Raw genomic sequence first — 23,854 nt, 5'->3', positions numbered from 1 at the left:
CAATCATTGTCATATGTTTAATTTCCACAAATAGTTGAATTATACTGAAGTAGCAGTCATTAGAAGCTCAGTTCCCTATCCACCTGGTGCTCTCTGGACAAAATTCACTTCAAGGTGTGTACATCTGGAGAAATTGAGCTCGAGTTTTCTTCTAGCAAATAATCCTGTCGTTTTAAACCCTTTTGCAAATTTCCGATTCCCTCAGCAACTTTTCCCCATGAGACAATGTCAATCTTTTTTGTATGTCAAGGATGAATAAATGAAGAGTTTTACCAATTTAAAGCACAATTGGACCTTATAAGAACACCCAGAATCAGTAACAAATTTAGTTTTCATTGCCAAAAATCTTCAATCACATTCTTTATACTTGAAATTGAGAGAGTAATGGATAGCACCAGCCTTCATCTTCGTTTCTTAAAATCTCAATGATCCATTAAATTCTGCATCTATGAAATTTTAATCTACCCAGCATTTATATATAGCTACCTGCAAATCAGCAATAAAAAAAAATTCAAGTAGAAAGCTTAGTTCAGAGTAGTACAGAGGGAGTGCCGCACTATTGGAGGTGCTGTCAAACTAAGGCCTAATCTGCCTGGTAGGAGAAAATACTCGATCCCACAGCACTATCCAAAGAGGAGCTTGGGTGCCCTGCCCTACATTTATCCCTCAACAACAGATTATCTGATTATTTATCTCATTGCTGTTTGTAGGACATTGCTGTGCACAAATTGGCTACATTAAACACTTGAAAAGTACTTCACTGGAACCTGTGGACGTTAAGACTGTTCGAAAGTTTTTTCTCCTTTTTCTTTCTGTGGCAACAGCAATCACAAATGAAATGCAGCAGTAAAAAGGAATGAAAGATTTAATGTTATTTTAAATAACAACCACCCCGCCTCCCCCAATCCAAATCTTGAGCACAGGAGCAGTACTTTAAAAAAAAAGACAGCATCCATCCACTTCCCGAAATGACTTGCCAGCACTAATCCTCTTGTGGTCAAACATCTGAGGTGAAGATATAAATGATACGTCAACCACTTCTGGGATCTAAACCCAACCATGAAAACAATATGGAGGGTGTTCTGCCAAATGCCCGTCCTTCTTACTAAGATTTTGCTGTACTATAGAACTGAACATTATGAATGCGACTCAGATTTAATGGTATCACTCAAGTTAATCAAACTTACCATAGTCTTTGCCTGAAGATGGGATTGAGGAATGTTAAGCATCTGTGGATGTGGATAGTGTGGTACAACACTAGGCACTCCAAATTGATTCAGTCTCATTCCTTAAAATAGGAAAAAAATTGAAAAGTTGCAGCAAACTCAGTGACCAGATCAACAAATGTACAACTGCTCTCAGGCATTTTCTTACCTTTGATATGTGACACTTTTTGAAAGTGCATAAATGATACCTAATGCATGTGCACAAACAGTGAGCTACATGGCTACTGAAGCCAATTGAATCACAGCATTTAAGAAATAATTAGACAAAAACTTGAAGGAAATATTCCAAGTGTATGGGGAAAGAGGAGAGAAAGAGGATGAGAGTACACAACTTCAATGTGGTGTTAGCCCTGAAGCAGTGCAGAGAAGAACCATAAGGCTGATGGCAGAAGACTGAGCTGAGGGGAGAGGTTTAAAAACCTGGATTCTTCCAACTTGATAGGCGAGCTACCAGAGTATACAAGATACTAAACAGAATAGAGAAAGTCAATCCGGAGCGTTATTTCAAGTTAAAGACTGATGTCAGGAAGCAATTATTCACACAGAGAGTGGCCAAAACCTGTAATTATCTACTAGGTAAGGCAACTGAGCCAAAAGCTTGAGTAAATCATTAGGTGGTTAGAAGCTATGTTGGGACCGCAGGAGGGAAAATTATAGGTTTTATGGATGAATGGCCTCCATCTATACTTAACTTTCAGAAATATACTGAAATAATAAGTGGACTAGCTCTGTGCGCTCAGTTGATGAGTTGGTATAGAATTGCAAGGTACGGATTAGCAAAAGAAGGAGGATGCAAATCCACTAGGTCACTGAGCACAATTGACAGCTACTGATAACTATTCTGCTGTATGTGAACCATGAATTATCAAGTCTCGATGAAAGTGCAAAGGATAAATTTAAATATGAGCTTTTCCTACTAAGTAAGGCATTTCTTACTAACTTTTACATGGAAGACACAAATACAGGGCCAGATTGTCAGTGAAATTACAATACAGTGGTCAAAACTCAAACAAGGAGAGATAAGGCCTTGCCATTTTTAACAAGGATGTTCTAAAATTGGACACTGGTAGAAAGCCTAAGCAACAAGTTATAGACTGAAAATTCTCTCAAAGATTTAAATGCAGCAATATTTCTTCAGTTTATTTGAATTACTTGGAAACTGTAAAATAAAAGTATAACACTCAAACATTATACATTAAACTGTTGCACACAACAGCATCACCCATCATTTTACACTCCAGTACATACCTGGGAAAGGCATTGGACCATGTTGAAATAATGGAGGCTTGCTTGCAATGGAGTAATATTCAACTGCTTTCTTGAATTGTTCAATTTTATCTTCTGTCCTCGACTGAAAACAATCACACAAGTCACAATAATTCACACAAATTATTTTATTTTTGCTTAAATAAGCTCTAATATAAGCATCTGCAATTTAAACAAATTCTCAAAAAAAAATTGTTCTCGTGTGCCAAAGCCTGGCACTTGGGGCTAGACTTTCCATTCGTATCGCTATCGCCCATATATGGTAGTTACAGCGATAGTGGTTGTCTCACTTTTCAGAACCGCCGGAATAGCGCCCATTTTAAAAACTGCTAATTTCGCCTTTTTAATTTGGGTGATTCAGGAGGTCAGGGGTCATCTCAGAAGATGAAGGGAGGGAGAGAGCGCATTTTGTCTTTTGAGCCTCGCATTGAAGGTAGTGTATTTTGAGGCTGAGAGAATACAGATCTGATTTTTTTTTAAATGGAAATAGATTATGAATAATCCGGAGTTAGTGATGTTGGTGAGGTGGCTGATGTGGGTGAGGAGAGTGATTTGGCGGAGGTTGGAGGGAAAAGGAGGGCGAAACATTTCTCCGATGAGGTGAACGCGGCCCTGGTCCATGAGCTGGAGACTCGGTGAGGCCAATTAACCCGGGTGGGCATGGGACCCCCCCCCCGTGTATACCAAAGAATCTGGACGGAGATTGCCAAAGTTGTTTCCTCGGCGGCCCCTGATGTTAGAGAGACAAGCCAGTGCCGCAAGTGCTGGAACGACCTGGTTGGGTCTGCAAGAGTAAGTATTAAATTTATAATTGTAATGATGCACTGACTCATTCATTAAAATGTAAATCTTCCAGATTGTAATTAAGCTGGGTAATTTTGGTGCCACACATTAGTTCCTAACCACGATCTTATTAAATTTCTTCTCGGAATGTAGATGTTATAACCATGCATCAATTGCATATAACGGTAACGATGAATAGCATGGGCGATGATTAATTGTGGATTATAATGTGTTCTGTAATAGGACCTAGGCAATTAGCTTATGCCATGCTCTCGTCACCTTTGCAGAAGATATATAAGAATCGTGCCGAAAGCAGGTGGACAGGAAGAGGGCCTGCTGATTTGTACCTTCTCATAGACCTGGAGGAGTGGGCCTCAGCCCTTGTCAGAGCGCATAATCGTTCGACCACCCGTGGTGGTGCAGATTCCATTGTTGCTCCACGTGAGTAAATTATAAACTATTGGTAATTTAAAATAATTTAATGCCATTTGAGTATAATATATGAATGATGTACTGTTATATAATTAATACTGGGATCATGAAATCTTATTGTAAATGCCATGCAGCTTCTGTACTCTCATGTTAATTATATGTAATGTCTGTCGTACATGTCATCATTACCATAGGCAGTCCCTCGAAAAAAGGAATGAGTTCACAGATGTTTCAATGAAGGAGCTAATATTCCGGATCACGAACTGCATCTTGAAGGGTGGAAGATGCCTGTGCGTGGATTTTTTTTAAACGTGTGGTTGCACCCCAGCTACCACACGGGCTTGACAGAGTCAGGTCTTGGTCCAGTGGCTGGTCTCCAAGACAACTGGAGACCAGTTCTGCTGCATGGACCTAGTGCACATACATATCGCAATGTGGGCTAGCCCGTGCTGCCCCTGGGGCCTCGCCTCTTCTGGGCCCCGAACATCCCTCTACAAACTCTTGCGGTTCCTTTGTCCCGACCTCGCCACTCCTGCTGTACCTGCCCAGACTTCAGTCAGCCGTTGCCCTCCTGCAGCAGCCGTGCTGCTCTCTGCAGTGTTATGGTCAGCACACGCTGCTCCCTCTAATGGCGCCGGCCTGCTGATGGTCTTGCAGGCCAGGACTGCGGAGGAGGATGAGGAGTCTAAACCATGCTGCTCAGCGCAGGTTGAGTCGGCAACTCAAGGGAGCGTGCGGCGGCTCGGAAATCTGCGTGGTTCCGGCCTACAAGACCATCGTACATATGCACATTCTCATGTCACCCTGGCCTCCCCTTCTCTTCTACTAACCTCAATTATGTTTTCTAGTTCCCCAGGCGCATTGCAGGAATGTGGAGGCCCCTGGAGTGTCACCTCTGTTAATACAGGTCCTCCTAACTACAGGTGACGAGACCACGGAGGAAGATGAGGAGCCTCAACCATGCTGTTCAGCGCAGGTACCTGCGGCCATATCCTCATCAATTGAAGAAGTAGCGGGGCCAAGCGTCTTGCAGCAGGGCACTCAGAGTGATCCAGCGCCTACGCCGACTCTGCGGAGGTTGGTTTGGCGAGGTAGGCATGCACAATGACAGGCGGATGTCAACCTGGACATGGTCTCATTGTCGAGGGTGAGCGTCGACATTGGTCGAGAGCTTCTCCAGGCGATAGGTGGTTGACTGGCAACATTGCGGCGCACTCTGCGTGTAGCTTGGGGGACATGGCGCAGATGGTTGCGGCAATGCGGAGAATGGCCAATTCCGTCGATGCCATGTGGGAAGATGGGTGTTTCTATTCAATTATTTATTTAATGCATGTGTTTTCTCACTTTTATAGTTTGTATAAAAACATTTTTTTTTTAAAGTGTTAAATTATTAAAGATTTTTATTTAACTTACAATTGTTGTGCAGCGTCTTCTAATAACAGAACGTTAAACGTTATACAAGGGTTGCAAACAATGGCCAGGCCAGGCAAGGATGAAATGTAACATAACGCAACTATAACTGTCACCAACGTAACTTCATGCAAACCATTCATTTGTGAGCTGCTGACGCAACAGTCTTGCAGCTGCATAACTACCACGGGGCTTTTCTTGTGGTGTGTGGGGGGAGGGGGGTGGGTGGACGGACGGCGGCATGGGTTCATCGCCAGGCTGATTGTCCTCCCTGAGGTCCTCGTCCTATTCTGCCTCCACTCTCTCCTGAGGTGGACCGGCAGTCCCATCTGGCAATTCTTGCCCCCTCCTGATAGCTACGTTATGCAACATGCAGCACCCCACAATGAACTCAGCGACCTACTCAGGATGGTATTGTAGGTTGCCTCCCAAGTGGTCCAGGCATTTGAAGTGCTGCTTCAGCACTCCAATTGTCTTTGGCTATATGGCTACCGTTGTAGTGATTCTCGGATTCTGTCCGAGTCTTTCGCGGGTGGGGGGCGGGGGGGGTCATTAGCCAGCTGGCAAGGCCATATCCTTCATCCCCCAGCATCTAACAGTGACCTCGTGGCTGACCTTTACAGGTCAGAGACAGTGCTCTCATGTAAGATGTGCGCATCATGAATGCGACCTGGAAAATTTTCATTTACTGCTATGATTATTTGCCTGTGGTCGACACGAGCTGCACATTCAGGGAGTGAAATCCCTTTCAGTTACGGTAAGCCTCTGCATCCTCTAAAGCTGCTCGCAGGGCAATGTGTGTAGTCTATTGCACTCTGCACCTTTGGAAAGTTTGTTATTCGAGAACCCCAAAGCCCTTTCACCCTGGTCATAGGGAAGTTTATAAATTCCACCCTACGAGCTTAAAGGGCTTCAGTCATCTGTCGAATGCAGCAATGTGTGGCGTGCTGAGAGATGCAGCAAATGTTGCCAACTGAGGCCTGAAAGGAGCCCGATGCATAGATGGAAAGTGCCACAGGCTCTTAACCTCCACAGGCAGTGCAGTTCTGACGGTGCTGGTAGGTGGCAGATCTCACTTAATTAGCTGGCATATCGCATTGATGACCTTTTTTCGGAAGCGCAGCCTTCAAATGCACATCTTATCAGACAAGTCCAGGTATTATTGCTTATCCGTGTAAATGCATTTGGTGCAAGGTCTCCTCCTCCTCAGCAGTCTGCCACCTCTTTGATTGGGCACTTAATGCTCTTCAATGAACCTTCCCCCATCTCTATTCTGCAGTATGTGAGTAGTCATCAATACTGGCTGAGAAATTACAGGCCCTATTACTATAAATGCCCTAATCAGTCTTCAAAATTATTAAATTGTTCTCAACAAACACAATATAAACTCAAAATTGACCGCAATGTGATTAGATGATTGTCAAGACACTAAAACGCCCTTGAAATCACTCACTAATTACTTCAATGCTCTCATCAACTTGAAGCAACCTTTTATTAAACTTCCTCCAATTTACAAAATGGCGTCCATACCGCCGGGTTAAGGTCAGGTGAGTGCAACTTTTCGAGTGTCTTTTTGGGCGGGCAATCATTTGGGTGGTATATAGACGAAATGCCGAAAGTAGCGCTCTGCGATAATCTGGGCAGTATTTGGGTGGTAGTTTCCATAATAAACAGTCTTCTGGGCCTTGCACGAGTGCTGATGTTAGATTTTTTTTTAAATGGTGCCGGCAGTTCAGCTCATTCTCGGCAGTAATTGTCTGCCAAATGTGCCGCTGGCGATAATTGGGTAGTTTCAATTTATAATCAAATATGGGCAGTAAACAGAATCTCGGCTGTTATATGGGTGCTAAATGGACGGATATATACCGAAAGTTGGCATCTAAGCTTAAATAAACTTACATTGCTAGTAGCTGGATGATGGCAACCATCACTATTCCTGTATCAGTAAATAAGGCCCTGAAAATACCCAAAATGATACGAAGTGTTGCCTCATGAATAACTCAAAAGAACTATCCATTGGGAGGGCAGTGTACAATAGTTTTGTGTTGGCTCAGTACTGAATTATCCAGTACTATTTAAATAGTGCTTGCAATAAAGTGCATTATGATTATTGGTGATACTTGTATTTGGGATGATCACTGGTGATTCAAGATAAAACACTTGGGGCTAGACTTTCCATCGGGATCTATAATCGCCCAAAAATGGGCGATATTTCGTCGTTAGTGATATATTATTTTTCGGGATTGCCAGAATAGCACTCATTTTAAAAAGCCGCTAGTTTCCATTTTTTAATTTGCCGTTAGCCGTAGCGATGTGAAATGAGCGTTAGTGACTTATTCCATTGTGCAAGGCTGCCGTCAATAGCAACGGCCGTTCTGCACATGCGTGTTTTTTTTTGGTGACTAACTTGTCCTACGATTCGGGGCAGGTCAGTGGTCATCTGCACATGCGCAGAACAGAGTCAAGCGTGGTTGCGGGTGGAAAGCCGGTTTGGAGGGAGAGAGATTAATAGATTTTTTGACGAAATGAATTGAAAATCATTTTATTAGAAATAATGGAGCATGTAAATGAGGTGATGGCTGCGTAGAGGTAGAGGAGGTAGCTGAAGGGAGTGATCTGGGTGAGGTGGGAGAGGAGATGGGTGGCAGAAGGCACACGAAGCGTTTCTCGGAGGAGGCCAATGCTGCCCTCGTACAAGAGGTAGAAACTCGTTGGGCCCAACTGACTCGGGATGGTCGTGGGAAACCACCCCCCAAGGTTTATCAATGTATATGGGTGGAGATTGCTGAAGTGATCTCGTCTGTAACATGAGGTCCGTGAGCCGAACCAGTGCCGCAAGCGCTGGAATGACCTTGCTGGTTCCGGAAGAGTCAGTATTACATTTATAAATTGTAATGATGCAATGACTCATTAATTCAAATGTAGATCTGCTGGATTGTAATTAGGCTGGTAATCTTGTTGTCATGCGTTAGTTCCTAACCTCAATCTTATTAAATTTATTCTGACCGTAGATGTAACCATGCGTTTCTGATCGTAGATATAACCATGCATTCAATTGCATACAAAGCGTATTAGCATATAACGTTAACGATGAATAGCAAGGGCGATGACTAATTGTGGATTATCTGTGTGTTGTGTTGTGTAATACTAATAGTATCTATTAATATCTGCAATAGTACCTAGGCAATGAGCTTTTGTCATGCTTTTGTCATCTTTGACTGTCAAAAACCGGACCGAGCCGAGGCAGACTGGAGGAGGACCGCAGATTTCTGCCAACTGACTGACTCGAGGACCGGGCGTTGGCGTTAGTGGGGGTCCACAATTGGTCGGCCACCCGTGGTGGTGCTGAACCCGTTCTTGTGCCACATGAGTAATGTATAAACCATTGGTGATTTAAAGAAATTTAATGCCATTTCAGTACAACATATGATTGATGTAATGTTATGTAATTAATGATGGGATCATGAAATATCATTGTAATGCAATGCAGATTCTGTACTATGATGTTAATTATATGTGACATCTGTCAGTGATATTTATAGCAGTAGTGTTGCTCCTCGTACATATGACTGCGTAGCGTAAGCATTCTCAGGTCACCCTGGCATCCCCTTCTCTTCTACTAACCTCATTTATGTTTTCTCGGTCACCAGGCTCAACAGGTTCTGCAGGGTCCCCCAGCCTACGCTGGCTGTATCTGGAGGTAAGAAAGCAAGAGCCTCACCTCTACTGGTGCAAGTCCTCTTCTCCACCAAGGACAGTGAGGAGGCGGAAGAAAGAGCCCGCAGCAGGATCTTCAAATGTTCCTGCGGCCATGTCCTCGTCCACCGAGGATGCAGCGGGGCCAAGATTCTTGCAGCAGGGCACCCAGAGTGGTTCAATGGCTGCGCCGACCCTACGGAGGTTGGTTCGGCGAGGTCGGATTGCTCCAAGACTGGCAGATGTCAGCATGGACATGGTGAACTGTTTAGGATGAATGCCAGCATTGGTCGAGAGCTCCTCCAAGCAATGGGCAGGTTAACTGGCCACATTGCCGCTCTGACCGCAATAGTCTCGGAGGAGATGCCGCGGATGGTTGTGGCAATGGAAAGAATAGCCGAGTCCATGGATGCCAGGCGGAATATAGCACTGCACCATTGCCGACGCATGCCAGTCAGGAAGAAGCAGTTGCTTCTGACTCGGAGGAAGTTTCCTTGCAAACGTCCTCTCTAGCTTCTCCAGCCCCATCTTTGATTCTACCATCACTCCCCACACAGCAACAGCACTCGAGGTGCCCTACTACATGGCAGCTTGGTGTGGGTACAACAGGGAGAGGTGGGGTTCATACCCGGGGGGGGGGTAAAGGCAAGGTGAGGCATGGTCTCAAGTAGGGGAAGGGGGGAGGGAATGTATTTTTTTGTATTCTTGTTATTAATAAATTTGTTGACTGTTGGGTGGGTGTTTGTTATATTTATAATTGTTTTTAAAAATTTGTTGTTGTACCGTTATATATTATACTGTTGTTAATGTTGTTACTGTTATTTTTTAAAATGTCACTGTCGGGGTGGAGGTAGCTGGGTGTTTATTGTTAAAAAAATGTCTTTAAAACTTTTGTATTCGTTAAAAAATTTTTAATTTAACTTATTGTTGTGCAGGGTCTTCCAATAAAAGAAACGGTAAACAACAATACAAAGTTTGCAAACAATGGCGAGGCCAGGCAAGGATGAAACATAACGTAACGCAACTGTAACTGTCACCAACGTAACTTCACGCAAAGCATTCATTTATGAGCTGCTGACGCAACAGTCTTGCAGCTGCGTAACTACCACGGAGCTTTTCCTGCAGTCTAGGGTGGGGCAGGGGCATGATTTCAACGCCAGCCTGATTGTCCTCCCCGAGGTCCTCATCCATCTTTTTCGCCTCCCCTCTCTCCTGAGGTGGACCGGCAGTCCCGTTTGGCAATTCTTGTCCCCTCCTGATAGCTAATTTATGCAACATGCAGCACACCACAATGAACTCAGCGACCTGCTCAGGGTGGTATTGTAAGTCGCTACCCGAGTGGTCCAGGCATCTAAAGCCCTGCTTAAGCACTCCAATTGTCTTTTCAACGATATTCTGTATGGCTATATTGCTTTCGTTGTAGCGCTTCTCGGCTTCCGTCTGGGGCTTACGCAGGGGGGGTCATTAGCCAGCTGGCAAGGCCATATCCTTTACCCCCAGCATCTGACTGTGACCGTGTGGCTATTACACAGTGCTCTCATACAAGATGTGCGCATCATGGATGCTCCTTGGAAATTTTGCATTTACTGCCATTATTATTTGCTTGTGGTCGACAATAGTTGCACATTCAGGGAGTGGAATCCCTTTCGGTTCCGAAACATCTCTGCATCCTGAAAAGGTGCTTGCAGGGCGATGTGCGTACAGTCTATCGCTCTCTGCAACTTGGGGAAGTTTGCTATTCTCGAGAAACCCAAAGCCCTCAGAGTCTGTGCCTCCCTGGTCATAGGGAAGTTTATAAAGTCCATCCTATGAGCGTAAAGGGCTTCAGTCACCTGTCGAATGCAGCAATGTGTGGCATGCTGAGAGATTCTGCAAATGTTGCCAACTGAGGCCTGAAAGGAGCCCGATGCATAGAAGAAAAGTGCCGCAGTAACCTTGACCTCAATGGGCAGCGCAGTCCTGATGGTGCTGTCAGGCTGCAGATCTCCCTTAATTAGCTGGCATATCTCACTAATGATCTCCTTTCAGAAGCACAGCCTCCTAAGGCACGTGTTATCGGACAAGTCCAGGTATGATCGCTTATCCGTGCAAATGCGTTGGGTGTAAGATTTCCTCCTCAGCAGTCTCCCACCTCTTTAATTGGGCACGTAATGCTCTTCAATAAACGTTCTCCCGTCTCTAGTCTGCAGCATGTGAGTAGTCATCAATACTGGCTGTGAAATTAGAGGCCCCATTACTATAAATGCCCTATTTATAGGTCTTCAAAATTATTAAATTGTCCTCTAAAAATGCAATAGAAACTCAAAGTTCACCACAATGTGATTAGATGATTGTCAAGAGATTTTAAAACCACCTTAAAAGCACTTACGATTTACTTCAAAGCTCCCATGAACTTGAAGCAACCTTTTATGAAAAGTCTTCCGAATTACAAAATGGCGTCCATACTGCTGGGCTATGGTCAGGTGAATGCAGCTTTTCTCGAGCGTCTTTTGGGGCGAGCGGTCATTTGGGCGGTATATGGGCGAGATGCCGAAAGTAACGCTCGGCGATAATCTGGGCAGTATATGGGCGTTAGTTTCCATTATAAACATTCTTCTGGGCAGTGCACGAATGATGACGTCAGTTTTTTAAAAAATACATGGGCAGGCGGTTCAGCTAATTCCCGGAGTTAACTGTTTGCCGAAAGTTACGCCGGCGATCAATGGGTGATAACTGGGCATTAGTTTCCATTTTTAATCAAATATGGGCATTAAACTCAATCTCAGCGATTAAATGCGCGGTAACTGGGCGGTCCTGATGGAAAGTCTAGCCATTGACCGTAGATACTTTCAGACACTGGTCCAAGGCTCATATATACTATTTTTGAGAGTAGCACCTTAAATTGTATGGTATAATACATTAGAGGTTCGGCTTGAAAGAGATAATGAATCAAAAAAGGTGAAAATACGAATTATAATCAGTGATTGGCATTCCAATTATCATTTGATTTCACCAATTTATGCTAATTTAGTTCTCCCATACCGCTGAGTTTAGCATCTCTTTCAAGCCAGCTCCCCGAGTAAAGTCATCAGTATGCATGCTGGAAAAAAATACATAAAGCAATCAAAAAGAGAAAGAATACCGTTGCCCATATAACCCTTGTGATGACTTGAACTCACTCTTGTGGCGTGTGGAGGATGCGAGAATGAAGACTGGATCATTTCTTCCATCTTTTGCACAATATCACCAAGCACTCCAAAGTTAGGTATAGTACAGATCAGGACCCTTAGAATTCCACGGCGCTTCAAGGCCAATTTTTGCGGCATGCCCAATCAAATTCTGCAGCATGAGAATGCAGATTCTGCAGCAAGTTTGCCCAGGGTTCATGAACACATCAATCTCAAAATATTATTTTCCTTAACAGCCTCTTGATGCACTATTTTTAATGTAATCTACAACAGTGGTTTTCAATGTTTTGTGCATTCTGCAAATACTAAAACATTCAAAGATTCCTTGCAAATACAAACAGTCCGAGCAATCTACCTCAAGGGTGGAGATCACTGCCAATATAATGTTCTCATGGAGGAAACCTACCCAACACCAACCCAACCTTTCTACCACCTGCTCCCCACCCCCGCACCCCAACCATCCCCCAGAAACACCAGCACATAAATTCCACATCACTTGCACTTCCTGCAGAAGAGAAAGTGGGAACTATAGTTAAGGTCTAAAATTAATTAAGTTATTTTTAAGGCCAGAGGGCTACAAAGTAACCACCTAATAGAAAAGTAATCTGCATTTAGGTCTCCCCAAAGTAGAGAACACTGCTCCTGGCCTGTTAGAGCCTATTCGATTTTGCCACATTTTCATACTTCCATTTCTACCTGGCTCATTCCCCACTTTCTCAGCTATTCACTCGCCGTGTCTGAATTTCTCTCATTATGCCTCACATCTGTTTTCCATTCATGCACTTTACAGCCGGAGAAGTACTACAATTGGCTTCGGAAAACATTGGGTCAGGGAAAAATCAACCAAGGTTCCCACTCTTCAAAGACCTCTGCTGGAAGAATACATGCGGACCCTGGGCGAGACAATCGGATCCATAACGCAATCCAGAGGCCCTTGCTGGAAATGCACACAAATATCTAGTGAGACAATCAAGTTTAAGTGAGATATTGCAGCCAAATAGCCTGCTGGCATTTACTCTCTAGCAGATAAGTCACTTGAGGAAGGTAAATATGGATGGCCATCAATCATGCTACTGTACCCTAACAAGGGAGTCAACATCTGTAGAGTAGCAGAGGGAAGAAAATTGGTAGAAAAAGAAAAATGTAAACAGTGAATATATACAATATATGCTCAATGATTGCTTTTTCATTTGTTACATACCCGAGAACGTTTAAAAACATCTTTTGCAACTGCATCCAAATCACCAATATCCTGAATGTTGCGAACATATTCAGCGACTGCTTTTATCACTACGTCACAAGGAGGTAGAACAAGCTGGTGTGCACGTACCTGAAAGTAAACAAAGCCAAGATTTAAATATTTTAAATGTTTCCTGTTCTCCCATTCATCGTTTTAATAGGTTAACCTAACAACTTCAATTTATACAGCACATTTAACATAGAAAAATATCCAAAGACACTTCATAGAAGTGTATTCAGACAAAAATATATAGTGAGCCAAAGCAGGAGATATTAGGAGGGGAGAGGTGCATTTTAAGGATGGTCCTAAGGATGGGGTGGAGGGGTTTAGGGAGGGAATTCCAGAGCATGGGGCCTGGACTGCTGTAAGCACAGTTGACAATTACGGACAAAGGAACGGAGGGAAGGGTGCACAACAGACCAGTGTCAGAGGAATGGAGAGCTCGGAAAGGATTGTAAGGCTGGAAGAGGTTAGCGAAATAGAGAGGGGCAAGGCCATGAATTAATTTAAAAACACAAAGACGACGTTGGAGTGCTGGGGACAAATGTAGGTCAGCAAGAAAATGACTGATGGGTGAGAAAAACTTGTGGGAATGCCTGTGGACAGCAGAGTTTAGGATGAGAAGTTTAAAACATGGAGGATGATCACGCATAGAAGTAACAAAGACACAGATTAGAGTTCCAGCAATAGATGAACTGAGGCGGGGTCGATACAGGCGATGTTATTGAGGTGGATGTAGGTGGTCTTTCTGATGGGGAGTGTATGGGGTCAGAAGCTCTGCTCAAGATAGAATAGTACATTGAGGTTGTGAGCAGTCTCGTTCAGCATGAAACAAGGGCTGGGGAGTGGCAAGGGTACAACATTTGGGGAGGGGGCTGAAAACAATTGATTAGGTCTTCCTAATGTTTAAATGGAGGAAACTGCAGCTCATTCAAGATAACATGTCTCATAGGATAGAGGCAGTGGAGGAGTCGAGAGAGCTGGAACTGGGCATCATCAGTGTACTTGTGGAAGCTGATCCTATGCAATTAGATAATGTCGCCAACATGTAGTTGGGGTAAGAAAGAACAAACTTGCATGTATGTAGTGTCTTTCACAATTCAGGATGTTCTAAAGAGTTTTACAATCAATGGGTCAATGAAGTACTTTTGAAAGGTAGTGTTGTGACTACCCTTAGATGAAGGAATTCAGTATAATATCTCCAAGTTTGCAGATGACACTAAACTGGGTGGCGGTGTGAGCTGTGAGGGGGACGCTAGGAGGCTGCAGGGTGACTTGGACAGGTTAGGTGAGTGGGCAAATGCATGGCAGATGCAGTATAATGTGGATAAATGTGAGGTTATCCACTTTGGGGGCAAAAACACGAAGGCAGAATATTATCTGAATGGCGGCAGATTAGGAAAGGGGGAGGTGCAACAAGACCTGGGGGTCATGGTTCATCAATCATTGAAAGTTGGCATGCAGGTACAGCAGGCGGTGAAGGCGGCAAATGTTGGCCTTCATAGCTAGGGGATTTGAGTATAGGAGCAGGAAGGTCTTACTGCAGTTGTACAGTGCCTTGGTGAGGCCTCAACTGGAATAGTGTGTTCAGTTTTGGTCTCCTAATCTGACGAAGGATGTTCTTGCTATTGAGGGAGTGCAGCGAAGGTTCACCAGACTGATTCCCGGGATGGCGGGCCTGACATGAGGAGAGACTGGATCAACTGGGCCTTTATACACTGGAGTTTAGAAGGATGAGAGGGGATCGCATAGAAACTTACAAGATTCTGAAGGGACTGGACAGGTTAGATGCAAGAAGAATGTTCCCGATGTTGGGGGAAGTCCAGAACTAGGGGACAAAATCTATGGATAAGGGGTAAGCCATTTAGGACTGAGATGAGGAGAAACTTCTTCACTCAGAGAGTTGTTAACCTGTGGAATTCCCTACCGCAGAGAGTTGTTGATGCCAGTTCATTGGATATATTCAAGAGGGAGTTAGATATGGCCCTTACGGCTAAGAGGATCAAGGGGTATGGCGAGAAAGCAGGAAAGGGATACTGAGGGAATGATCAGCCATGATCTTATTGAATGGTGGTGCAGGCTCAAAGGGCCGAATGACCTACTCCTGCACCTATTTTCTATGTTTCTATGTATGTAGAGAAACACAGCAGCAAGGTCCCACAAACAGCAATGAGATAAATGTTTAGATAATCTGTTTTACTGATATTTGTTGAGGGATAAACGTTGGCCAGGGCACGAACTCCCCTGCTCCTCTCCGAATAGTGTGATGGGATGTTTGACTTCCACCTGTTCTTAACTGGAAATTGCATTAGTCTCTAATAATCCCTTAGAAGTCTTAACATTTAAAGCTATCTGGATTTAAGTAATGAGAAGAGTGCAGGTGAGATTTAAATGATCAGGCAGATGAGGAGGAAAGGAGGAAAGAGAGGTAGAGATGCAGAGAGGTTTAACCTAGGAATTCCAGAGCTTAGGGCCGAGGCAACAGGAGGCACAGCTACCAATGGTTGAGTGATTATAATCAGGGATGCAGAGGGCAGAATTAGAGGAGCGCAGATATCTCAGGGGGTTGTGGGGCTGGAGGAAATTAGAGATAGGGAGGGGCGAGGCCATGGAGGGATTTCAAAACAAGGATGAGAATTTTGAAATCAAGGTGTTGCTTAACCGGGAACCAATGTAAGTCAGCGAGCACTGGGGTGATGGGTGAACGGGAATTGGTGCGAGTTAGGATATGGACAACCGAGTTTTGGATCACCTCAAGTTTACGTAGGATAGAACATGGGAGGCCAGCCAGGACTGCATTGGAATAGTCAAGTCCAGAGGTAATAAAGGCATGGATGAGGGTTTCAGCAACGCATGAGCTAAGGCAAGGGTGGAGACAGGCAATGTTACAGAGGTGGAAATAGGCGGTCTAAGTTATGCCACGGATATGTAGTTGGAAGCTCATTTCAGGGTCAAATATGACAAGGTTGCAAACAGTGTGGTTCAGCCCAAACCGATGTTAGGAAGAGGCATGGAGTCAGTGGTGGCGACCGAAAACAATGGCTTTGGTCTTCCCAATATAATTGAAGAAAATCTCTGCTCATCCAGAACTGGATGTCGGATAAGCAGTCTGACAATTTAGAGACCCTGGAGGGGCCGAGAGAAGTGGTAGAGCTGGGTGGCGTCAATGTACATGTGGAAACTGACGTTGTGTTTTCAGATGATGTCGCCAAGGGGCAGCATGTAGATGAGAAATAGGAGGGGCCCAAGGACAGATCCTTGGGGGACACCAGAGGCAACGATGCGAGAGCAGGAAGAGAAATCATAAGGGAGTACTTAAAAGACATTAAACTAAACTTAAAACATATATACATCAAGTGGGTTAAAGTCTTAAAACCTTCTTAACACCTGTTAAAAGCAATTACTTTCCAATCCTGTTTCATTATAAACTGGTACTGAAGACGACCAAAGGTTACCTGAAAAGTTATGTATTAAAATATACAGCTCTGATTTAACTATCTTAGAATGAAATATTAGCTGCTATGAATAAAGCAGCAGTGTAAACAGTAGAATTCAATTTAAGTGCTGACAATGTCTAAAAGTTCCATTTGCTTTCATAAGTTTCAAATACAAACCGATGGAATGCTTTCCATCTTTTTGAAAAGAAACCCTTATTACAGATTTGTCTGCAGCCTTAATTTTAACTGTGGGTGAGCTGAAAGGCTGCCATGTGCTGTATTCAGTTACTGTTGTGTTTGACTATCTACTGCACATAGCCAAGGAGTAAAAGACAGAATTCCTGTTCAAACTGTATAGCATTCTGCTCAGACCACATCTTCAGTACCGTGTCTCAAGGAAGCTTATCGAACCAGAAGGCTGCTTCCTCGCATCAAAAGACTTGGGCATGATTAAAGACCGGAGATACCTCAGCTTTTCATCTTTAAAGGGTGGCAGAGGGATAACTTATTATACAGAGGGTAAATTATATGGAAAGGTAGAACAGGAAAATAACTTTAAATTACACCTCAACAGTAGGACAAGGGGACTAATTAAAAATAGTAAAAGGTAAATTTATACTGATGACAGGAAGCTCTTCACACTCGGTGATCAATGAAAAAAATAATCAAACTTCGGGATGGAGCTGTGGAAGGAAAAACTGAAATCAGTTAAGAAGCAATTAGGTGCTGTGATTAGGGGAAGTGGACATTGGGGCAAGGAGACTGCAGGATCTTCTGGATAGACGAACCAAGATCAGTTAAGTGGTATTCCTCATTGGTATTTATCTTGCGATATTTGTTAAACCAACACACTGTGCCACAGATTATGCAAGCCCATCGCAGAACAAGGATGGCCTTGGTCGTACAGAACAGTGTCCAAGTTTCTACAGTATATCCCTGGGGAGTCAGTTCCCAATTCCAACTTTAATGCCACAGGAGGCAGAGTGTGAAAGTTTGTTTTACATTGGAAAAAATCTAAGAAAAATTAGGAGAATCGCTCCAGGCCATTCTTCTTCACGTCCACGCGGCCAGTTATAGAGGCCTTGGAACAGCCAGGGAATGACAAGAGTGCCAAGAGACTTTGCAGAAGTGAATTACCCCCAAAAATGGTTTTAATCAAGGGAAATGTGTGTGGGACAGAGAGGGGGAACAGGAAAAAAAACAGGAGGAAGAGGAGGAAAGTGAGAGAGGGAAAGAGTGAAAGAAAGAAAAAATTTAAAGAGGTAGAAATATAAAAACAATCTTGTAACACCAGACAATCGCTTTGAGGAAAGGTTTGTGTACCGAGGATAGCTAATTCTAGTCAAAGAAAAGCTTCAGTCTCAAACAGTCTGGCAACAGTCCTCATTAGATTTTAGTACTGCAGTCATAGAATGGGAAATTCAACAAGCTTCACCCATTAGCAACACCGCCACGATTATCTTTACCTTTAATGAGGCTAGAGGATGGTCTGGACCAAGTAAGCTCCAGTGAAAGGCAGCCAGATCTTCATCAGGTAGGATATGGTTGCCTAAGTCAAAAAAGAAAAATCATAAAACTAAAATAAAAATACATTTATTTGTTTTGAAGAAAATATGCTACGGGCTTTTTCTATAGTTCATTCCATTTTAGGTACTTCTGAACAACTTAGGGCTTTGCTGAACATACAAACACTTGATTGTAATAATTCCATACAAAACAATTTCAATTGCTAGGAGCATGGACTGCTCCATTTGCAAGCTTCAACAATCAGATCCTTTATTCCCACAATTAAGACCCTTCTATCAGACAACAGAAATGAGCCCTTTTAAGTGTTACATCACTGGTTTTGTTGACTCAAGAGAAGAATCTGTTTCACCAACTGTCCGCTGTTTGTTTTCCTGAACAACATATGTGTGCGTGATCACGGCCAAATTTCTGGGGTCAGCTCAACTCTAATAATGTGGGTGATCTCCAAGTGTAGAGAATTTCTCTCATTTGCCCATGTGAGGGAGGGATGGGAAGTTGTACTGTTGCAGAATTTAAAGCCCTACATCAGCTTAAAGGAGCATCCATTTTGTTTAAAGTTGTAAACAGCAAGCATAATAGCTGAGAATATTTACAAGGACTGCAGTGGATCACAGAGCAGCTCAGATCTGTGATAGGGACATCTGTATTTTTTGTATGTCACCCAAAGGAGAGGGCTCCTTTCAGCAGTATTCACTGTAAACGCCTTCTCTCTTTCCCTCCCTCCCCACCCCCCGAAATCTCCCAGGTTGTTTGCAGTGATTGCAGACTTAAATACACCACATACTTGGAAACAGTGCAGGAAAAAGGTAAAGAACCTTACTTGTGATTCAAACGTACAAGAACCCATCGCCTCACATTAATACTGTATATTAAGCATGTTTGACACATAATTACCTACCCGCCAGTGCTTTATAACTGTGTTTCAGTACTTAAGAAACCTTATTATCAATGCCCAAGAGGTAGCAAGACATCCGCTGCTCCCCTAGCCTTCACCTCATTCACACCCTTACACGTGTTCATCCCAAGACAATCGTCCCATCCATTGCACTGAATTTGCCTTGAACATGTCATCATACTCATGATTGGCACCATGCTGCCAATTGGATGTTACTGCATCACATCTGGACAACTGAACTTCTCATTTCTTTTACAGGAGGCAAACATCTCACACAATGAAGAATCCCTCCATCATCAGAAACAAGGCTGTAGAGGGTGCTGGAAATATGCAAAAAGCAGAGGTGCCACTAGTTCAGGGTTTGGTAATAACTTCTATATATCTTCCTTCCCTTCCTATTCTCTAATTCACTGAATGCTAGGGAAGCATAAAATTAAGTCACTTAACATCCCACATCTTCTTCTGAAAGCTAGCTGCGAAGGGTGCTATTGTAACTCATCTTCCTCTTCTCAAATGTGCCAGATGGTGATGAACCAGGACCTCTTGTATCCAACGCCACTTTGTATATCACATCTCTCTCTCTCTCTCTCTCTGTCCCTCCCACTCAAAAAAACAGCCAACCCACAGGATTGAGAGTGTCAGCTAGAGGGAAGCGTACTGCGTGAGACACAGAACACAGTGAGCAGGAATAGCTGCTAGGAGCAGAGGAGGAACTTTAGTAAACCTACTGTCTGGAGGGCCAGACTACCTCCACAGCCAATGAACCAGAGGATCTAAAACGCAGGTCCAGCTTTTTTTTTTTATATATTAAAAAAAGGGAATGTTTTGCGCCTTGGTGCAGGCATCAGTGGCCATACCAAATACTGTGCTGTGGCTCGTGTGAAAAAATTCATTTCTTGCATGTGCAATATCTTTATTGTAACACTGCAGGTCACCGTGGAGTGTGTGGCAAATGCTAAGGACATTTACAAAAGTATTACCCCGTGCCAGAAATCCTCAGGCCAGTCAGGGCTTGACTTTTGATTGCTGCCATTGAGGCCTAGAATGCCAGAGTCAAACAGGCTATCCCTTCCCATTTCAATAAGTGGGAACCAATTAAAGATCTGTTAGAGAAAACTTTACGTCAGAGCTTCAGTGATCTCACTGTTGTCATTAGATCTGTTGCACTATCAGTGGCAATGGTGATGCAGTGCTCAATTGTAGGGGTAGGATTATAGTGGCTCTAAGGACACCAGTATATCCAAACCCACCCACACGCAGCCTCTATACATACCCAGAAGCCAGTAAGCATACAGGCCAAGGCTGCCCACATGGTAGAAGTATCGCAGCCTGCAGCAAGTCTATTTCAGGACTCAGTTGCCACGAAGCAGGAGCACTTCAATTCCAAGAAGCTCTCAATAACACAAAGCAGCCAACCACCTTGCAAACTCCTGCCTCCCAGATGGCATCATAGGAAACCATGCAAGTAGGGTCAGGGTCAACCAAGCCACACACAATGTTTGGTGAGCAAGTTCAGGTTTAGGAAGTTTCAGCAGGTAGCATTATGCCAGATTTCAGTTATACAGAAAATGACAGGCAACTTTCTGAATCCTACCATTTCGTAAAACTGACGTTTTTTCATGCTTCTTTTAGTGGTCCATGGGGAACAGTATGAACTTGGATTCTCATGCAAATAAAGCACCTGTGACTTGTCTCACACCATTATGCACAGCTGATAGGTAGATTTTCACTATGTCCTCCACAGCAAATTGAAACAACCCTCATGCATTTTAAGAGCCATAATTACAGTGTCCCTGGCGAATCAAGGCCTCCACTAGCATCGCTTCTTGAACAAGTGAAGGTATGTATGCCTATACCTGTATATTCGAGAGAGGGGATACTGGAAGAATGGGTAAGAGCAACTAAAGTGCTGCATGACGCTCTTTGCTGCTCCACCCCTTCCTCCACAATAGATATTGGAGAATTCCCGGTGGGAAACCCATTGTGGCACTACGGCAGAAGGGGAAAAAAGCAGAACAGCAAACTACATAATGATTCTGGAAAGACATCTGTCGCAGCAAAAGGGGGAAAAAAGTCAAGAGAAACATTTTAGCAATAGCCTAGTGAAGTTTTAGTATCGCCATTGGTCTGCTTAAACTGATTTCCATTTGCAGTTTGGCAAAAAGAAACCTGAGACAAAGGCAGATGATTAAAACTGCATCAAATGAACTGGAGAGATCAAACATTTAATGTATGATGCCATCACATTACTATACATTAATCTATATGCAGCTGGCCACAAACTGATGCTATAAATCTTCATCCAATTTTCCAATGATGTCTGTCAAATATATAAATTGGGTGGACCCAATCAGGAAATGCAAAGTAACAAGTTTAAGACATCAGCTACCTCCTTACTGGTGCTTAATGTGATACTGGAGTGCTTCAGAGACGACTGCGCAAGAAGGCTTAGCCACAACAGCTCAAAAGGTTTTTGATCACCACAAAGATGGCCACTATTCTGTTCAGGGTTGAACTAGGTTGGATATTAGAAGGCCCCTCTTTTCCCAGAGAATAATGGACTTGTGGAACAAATTTCCGGCTTGGGCAATGAATGCTGATTCACTGTATTCCTTCAAACGAGAGCTGGACCCGTTTCTGGCTGGGGCGGTGATCACCTTGCACAAGACGCAGCTTTCCTGCAACATAAATCAGGGGCAATGTGATATCATGGACTAGTTTTGATCCCCTAAGGAGGTCAGAAAGGAATTTTCCAGTTCCTCCCCCATTTGGCTTGTTTTTTATCTGGTTCTTTGCCTCTCCATGATTGCATAATTCCTGAATCCTGCGCATAATTCCTGAATCCTGCAACAAAGTATGGTTGTGGAGAGAAATGTAGTGACATCATCTTCCCAGTTGACTACTGATATGTCTGCTTGGGTCCTTGAAAACATATAAGGCTTTCCTTGTTGCTTGAAAGAAGAACACCTTTCCAGATTAGCATCTGTTGATCCTTGTGACTCTGAAACTATCCTTAGACCTCTTGCTAGAGATTGTCTTGGAGCTTTGCTATGCTTCTTAATCTGTATAAACTTCTCAGCAATAAAAACAGAAAATGCTAGAAATCTCAGCGGGTCAGACAGCATCTGCGGAGAGGAAGCAAAGTTAACATTTCAGGTCGAAGACCCATCGTCAGAACTGAAGTGTTCGGAAAGAACAGATTCTTAACAAGTACTGAAAGGGGGAGGGAAAGAACGAACAAAAGGGAAGGTCTGTGATAGATTGGAAGACAGGAGAGATGGGACACAAAAGAGATGATGGCCCAAATTCAAACGATGCCAGGAGTTAGAAAAACATGTCAAGATAGGGTGTGAATGGTGGGATAATGACCAACTGCCATTAGAGACAAGGAGAAAAAAAGAAACAGGCTCTGTGGGGGGCGGGAGCCAACGATTGGAAATTGTTTCGCTCTGAAATTTTTGAACTCGATGTTGAGTCCAGAAGGCTGTAAAGTGCCTAAACGAAAGATGAGGCTTTGCTGGAACAGTGTAGGAGACTGAGGAAGGAGATATCAGAGTGGGAATGGAGTGGAGAATTAAAGGGACAGGCGGCCAGAAGCTCAGGGTCACACTTGTGGCCTGAACTGAGGTGCTCCGCAAAGCGGTCACCCAATCCACGTTTGGTCTCCCCAATGTTGGGATGACCACATCATGGGCAGCTAGTACAGTATACTAAATTGAAAGTAGTTTAAGTAAATCGCTGTTTCACCTGGAAGGAGTATTTGGGGCCTTGAATAGTGGGAAGGGAGGAGGTAAAAGGGCAGGTGTTGCATCCCCTGAGCTTGCACGGAAAGGTGCCGTGGAAAAGGGAGGGGGTGCCAGAGGTGATTGTGGAGTGGACCAGGGTGTCGCAGAGAGAGCGTTCCCTTCGGAATGCTGAGAGGGGAGGGGATGATGTGATTGGTGGTGGGATCATGCTGGAGGTGGTGGAGGATGATCCATTGAACATGGAGGCTGGTGGGGTGAAAGGTTAGGACAAGGGTAACCCTGTCATGGTTTTTGAGAGGGAGGAGGAGGAGTGACAGCAGAGGTGCGGGAAATAGAATGGACCTGATCAAGAGCCATGTTAACCATAGCAGAGGGGAATCCTCTGTTGAGGAAAAAGGAAAGGTGGCTGCGACAGAGAAACTGGGAGAATGGAATGGGGTCCTTACAGGATGCGGTGTGGGAGGAAGTGTAGTCCAGGTAGCTGTGGGAGTCAGTGGGCTTATAGTGGATACTGATCGAAAGCCTATCCCCAGAGACGGAGAAGTCGAGGAAGGGAAGAGTCCGAGATGGACCATGTGAAGGTGAGGGAAGGGTGGAAATTGGATGCAAAGTGATCTCAACAACCCCTTCTCTTCTCTCCCTCTCGCCCTGCCAAGAGATGTTACCTGTTGCAAGGAATCCCTAACAACGTCACTTAAAAACTAATATGGAAACATGAGATTCTCAGTGAGGTATTTCTGTAGATCAAACCCTGAGTTAATGACCCTGCACCCTACCTCAAGGATTTCAATTGTGGATTGTTCTAACAGCTGGCAATCTCCAAAAATAGCATATATATAGGGGGCAATTTTCACAATCATTGGGCGCCGTTTTTTTGGCGCCTATTTTCTTTTGGAGAACATAAGAACATAAGAATTAGGAACAGGAGTAGGCCATCTAGCCCCTCGAGCCTGCTCCGCCATTCAACAAGATCATGGTTGATCTGGCCGTGGACTCAGCTCCACTTACCCGCCCTCTCCCCGTAACCCT

At 43.9% G+C, this 23,854-nt stretch overlaps 1 protein-coding gene across 2 annotated transcripts in view; it reads right to left on the bottom strand.

The window, feature by feature from the left end:
- Window positions 1–23,854, bottom strand: part of LOC139277194 (constitutive coactivator of PPAR-gamma-like protein 1 homolog) — a 147,278-nt gene that overhangs the window by 77,863 nt on the left and 45,561 nt on the right. For both annotated transcript variants that reach the window (XM_070895322.1, XM_070895323.1), the window contains exons 3-6: window positions 18,124–18,206; window positions 13,182–13,310; window positions 2,475–2,577; window positions 1,188–1,288 (exon numbers count right to left, since the gene is read on the bottom strand). In XM_070895322.1, the coding sequence (XP_070751423.1) occupies window positions 1,188–1,288; window positions 2,475–2,577; window positions 13,182–13,310; window positions 18,124–18,206 (416 nt within the window). The remainder of the gene's footprint in view (window positions 1–1,187; window positions 1,289–2,474; window positions 2,578–13,181; window positions 13,311–18,123; window positions 18,207–23,854) is intronic.

Source organism: Pristiophorus japonicus, chromosome 12, assembly GCF_044704955.1.
Source record: "Pristiophorus japonicus isolate sPriJap1 chromosome 12, sPriJap1.hap1, whole genome shotgun sequence".
NCBI lineage: Eukaryota > Metazoa > Chordata > Chondrichthyes > Pristiophoridae > Pristiophorus > Pristiophorus japonicus.
The sequence above is the reverse complement of the archived record's forward strand: the minus strand, read 5'-3'. Positions and strand labels throughout refer to the sequence as shown.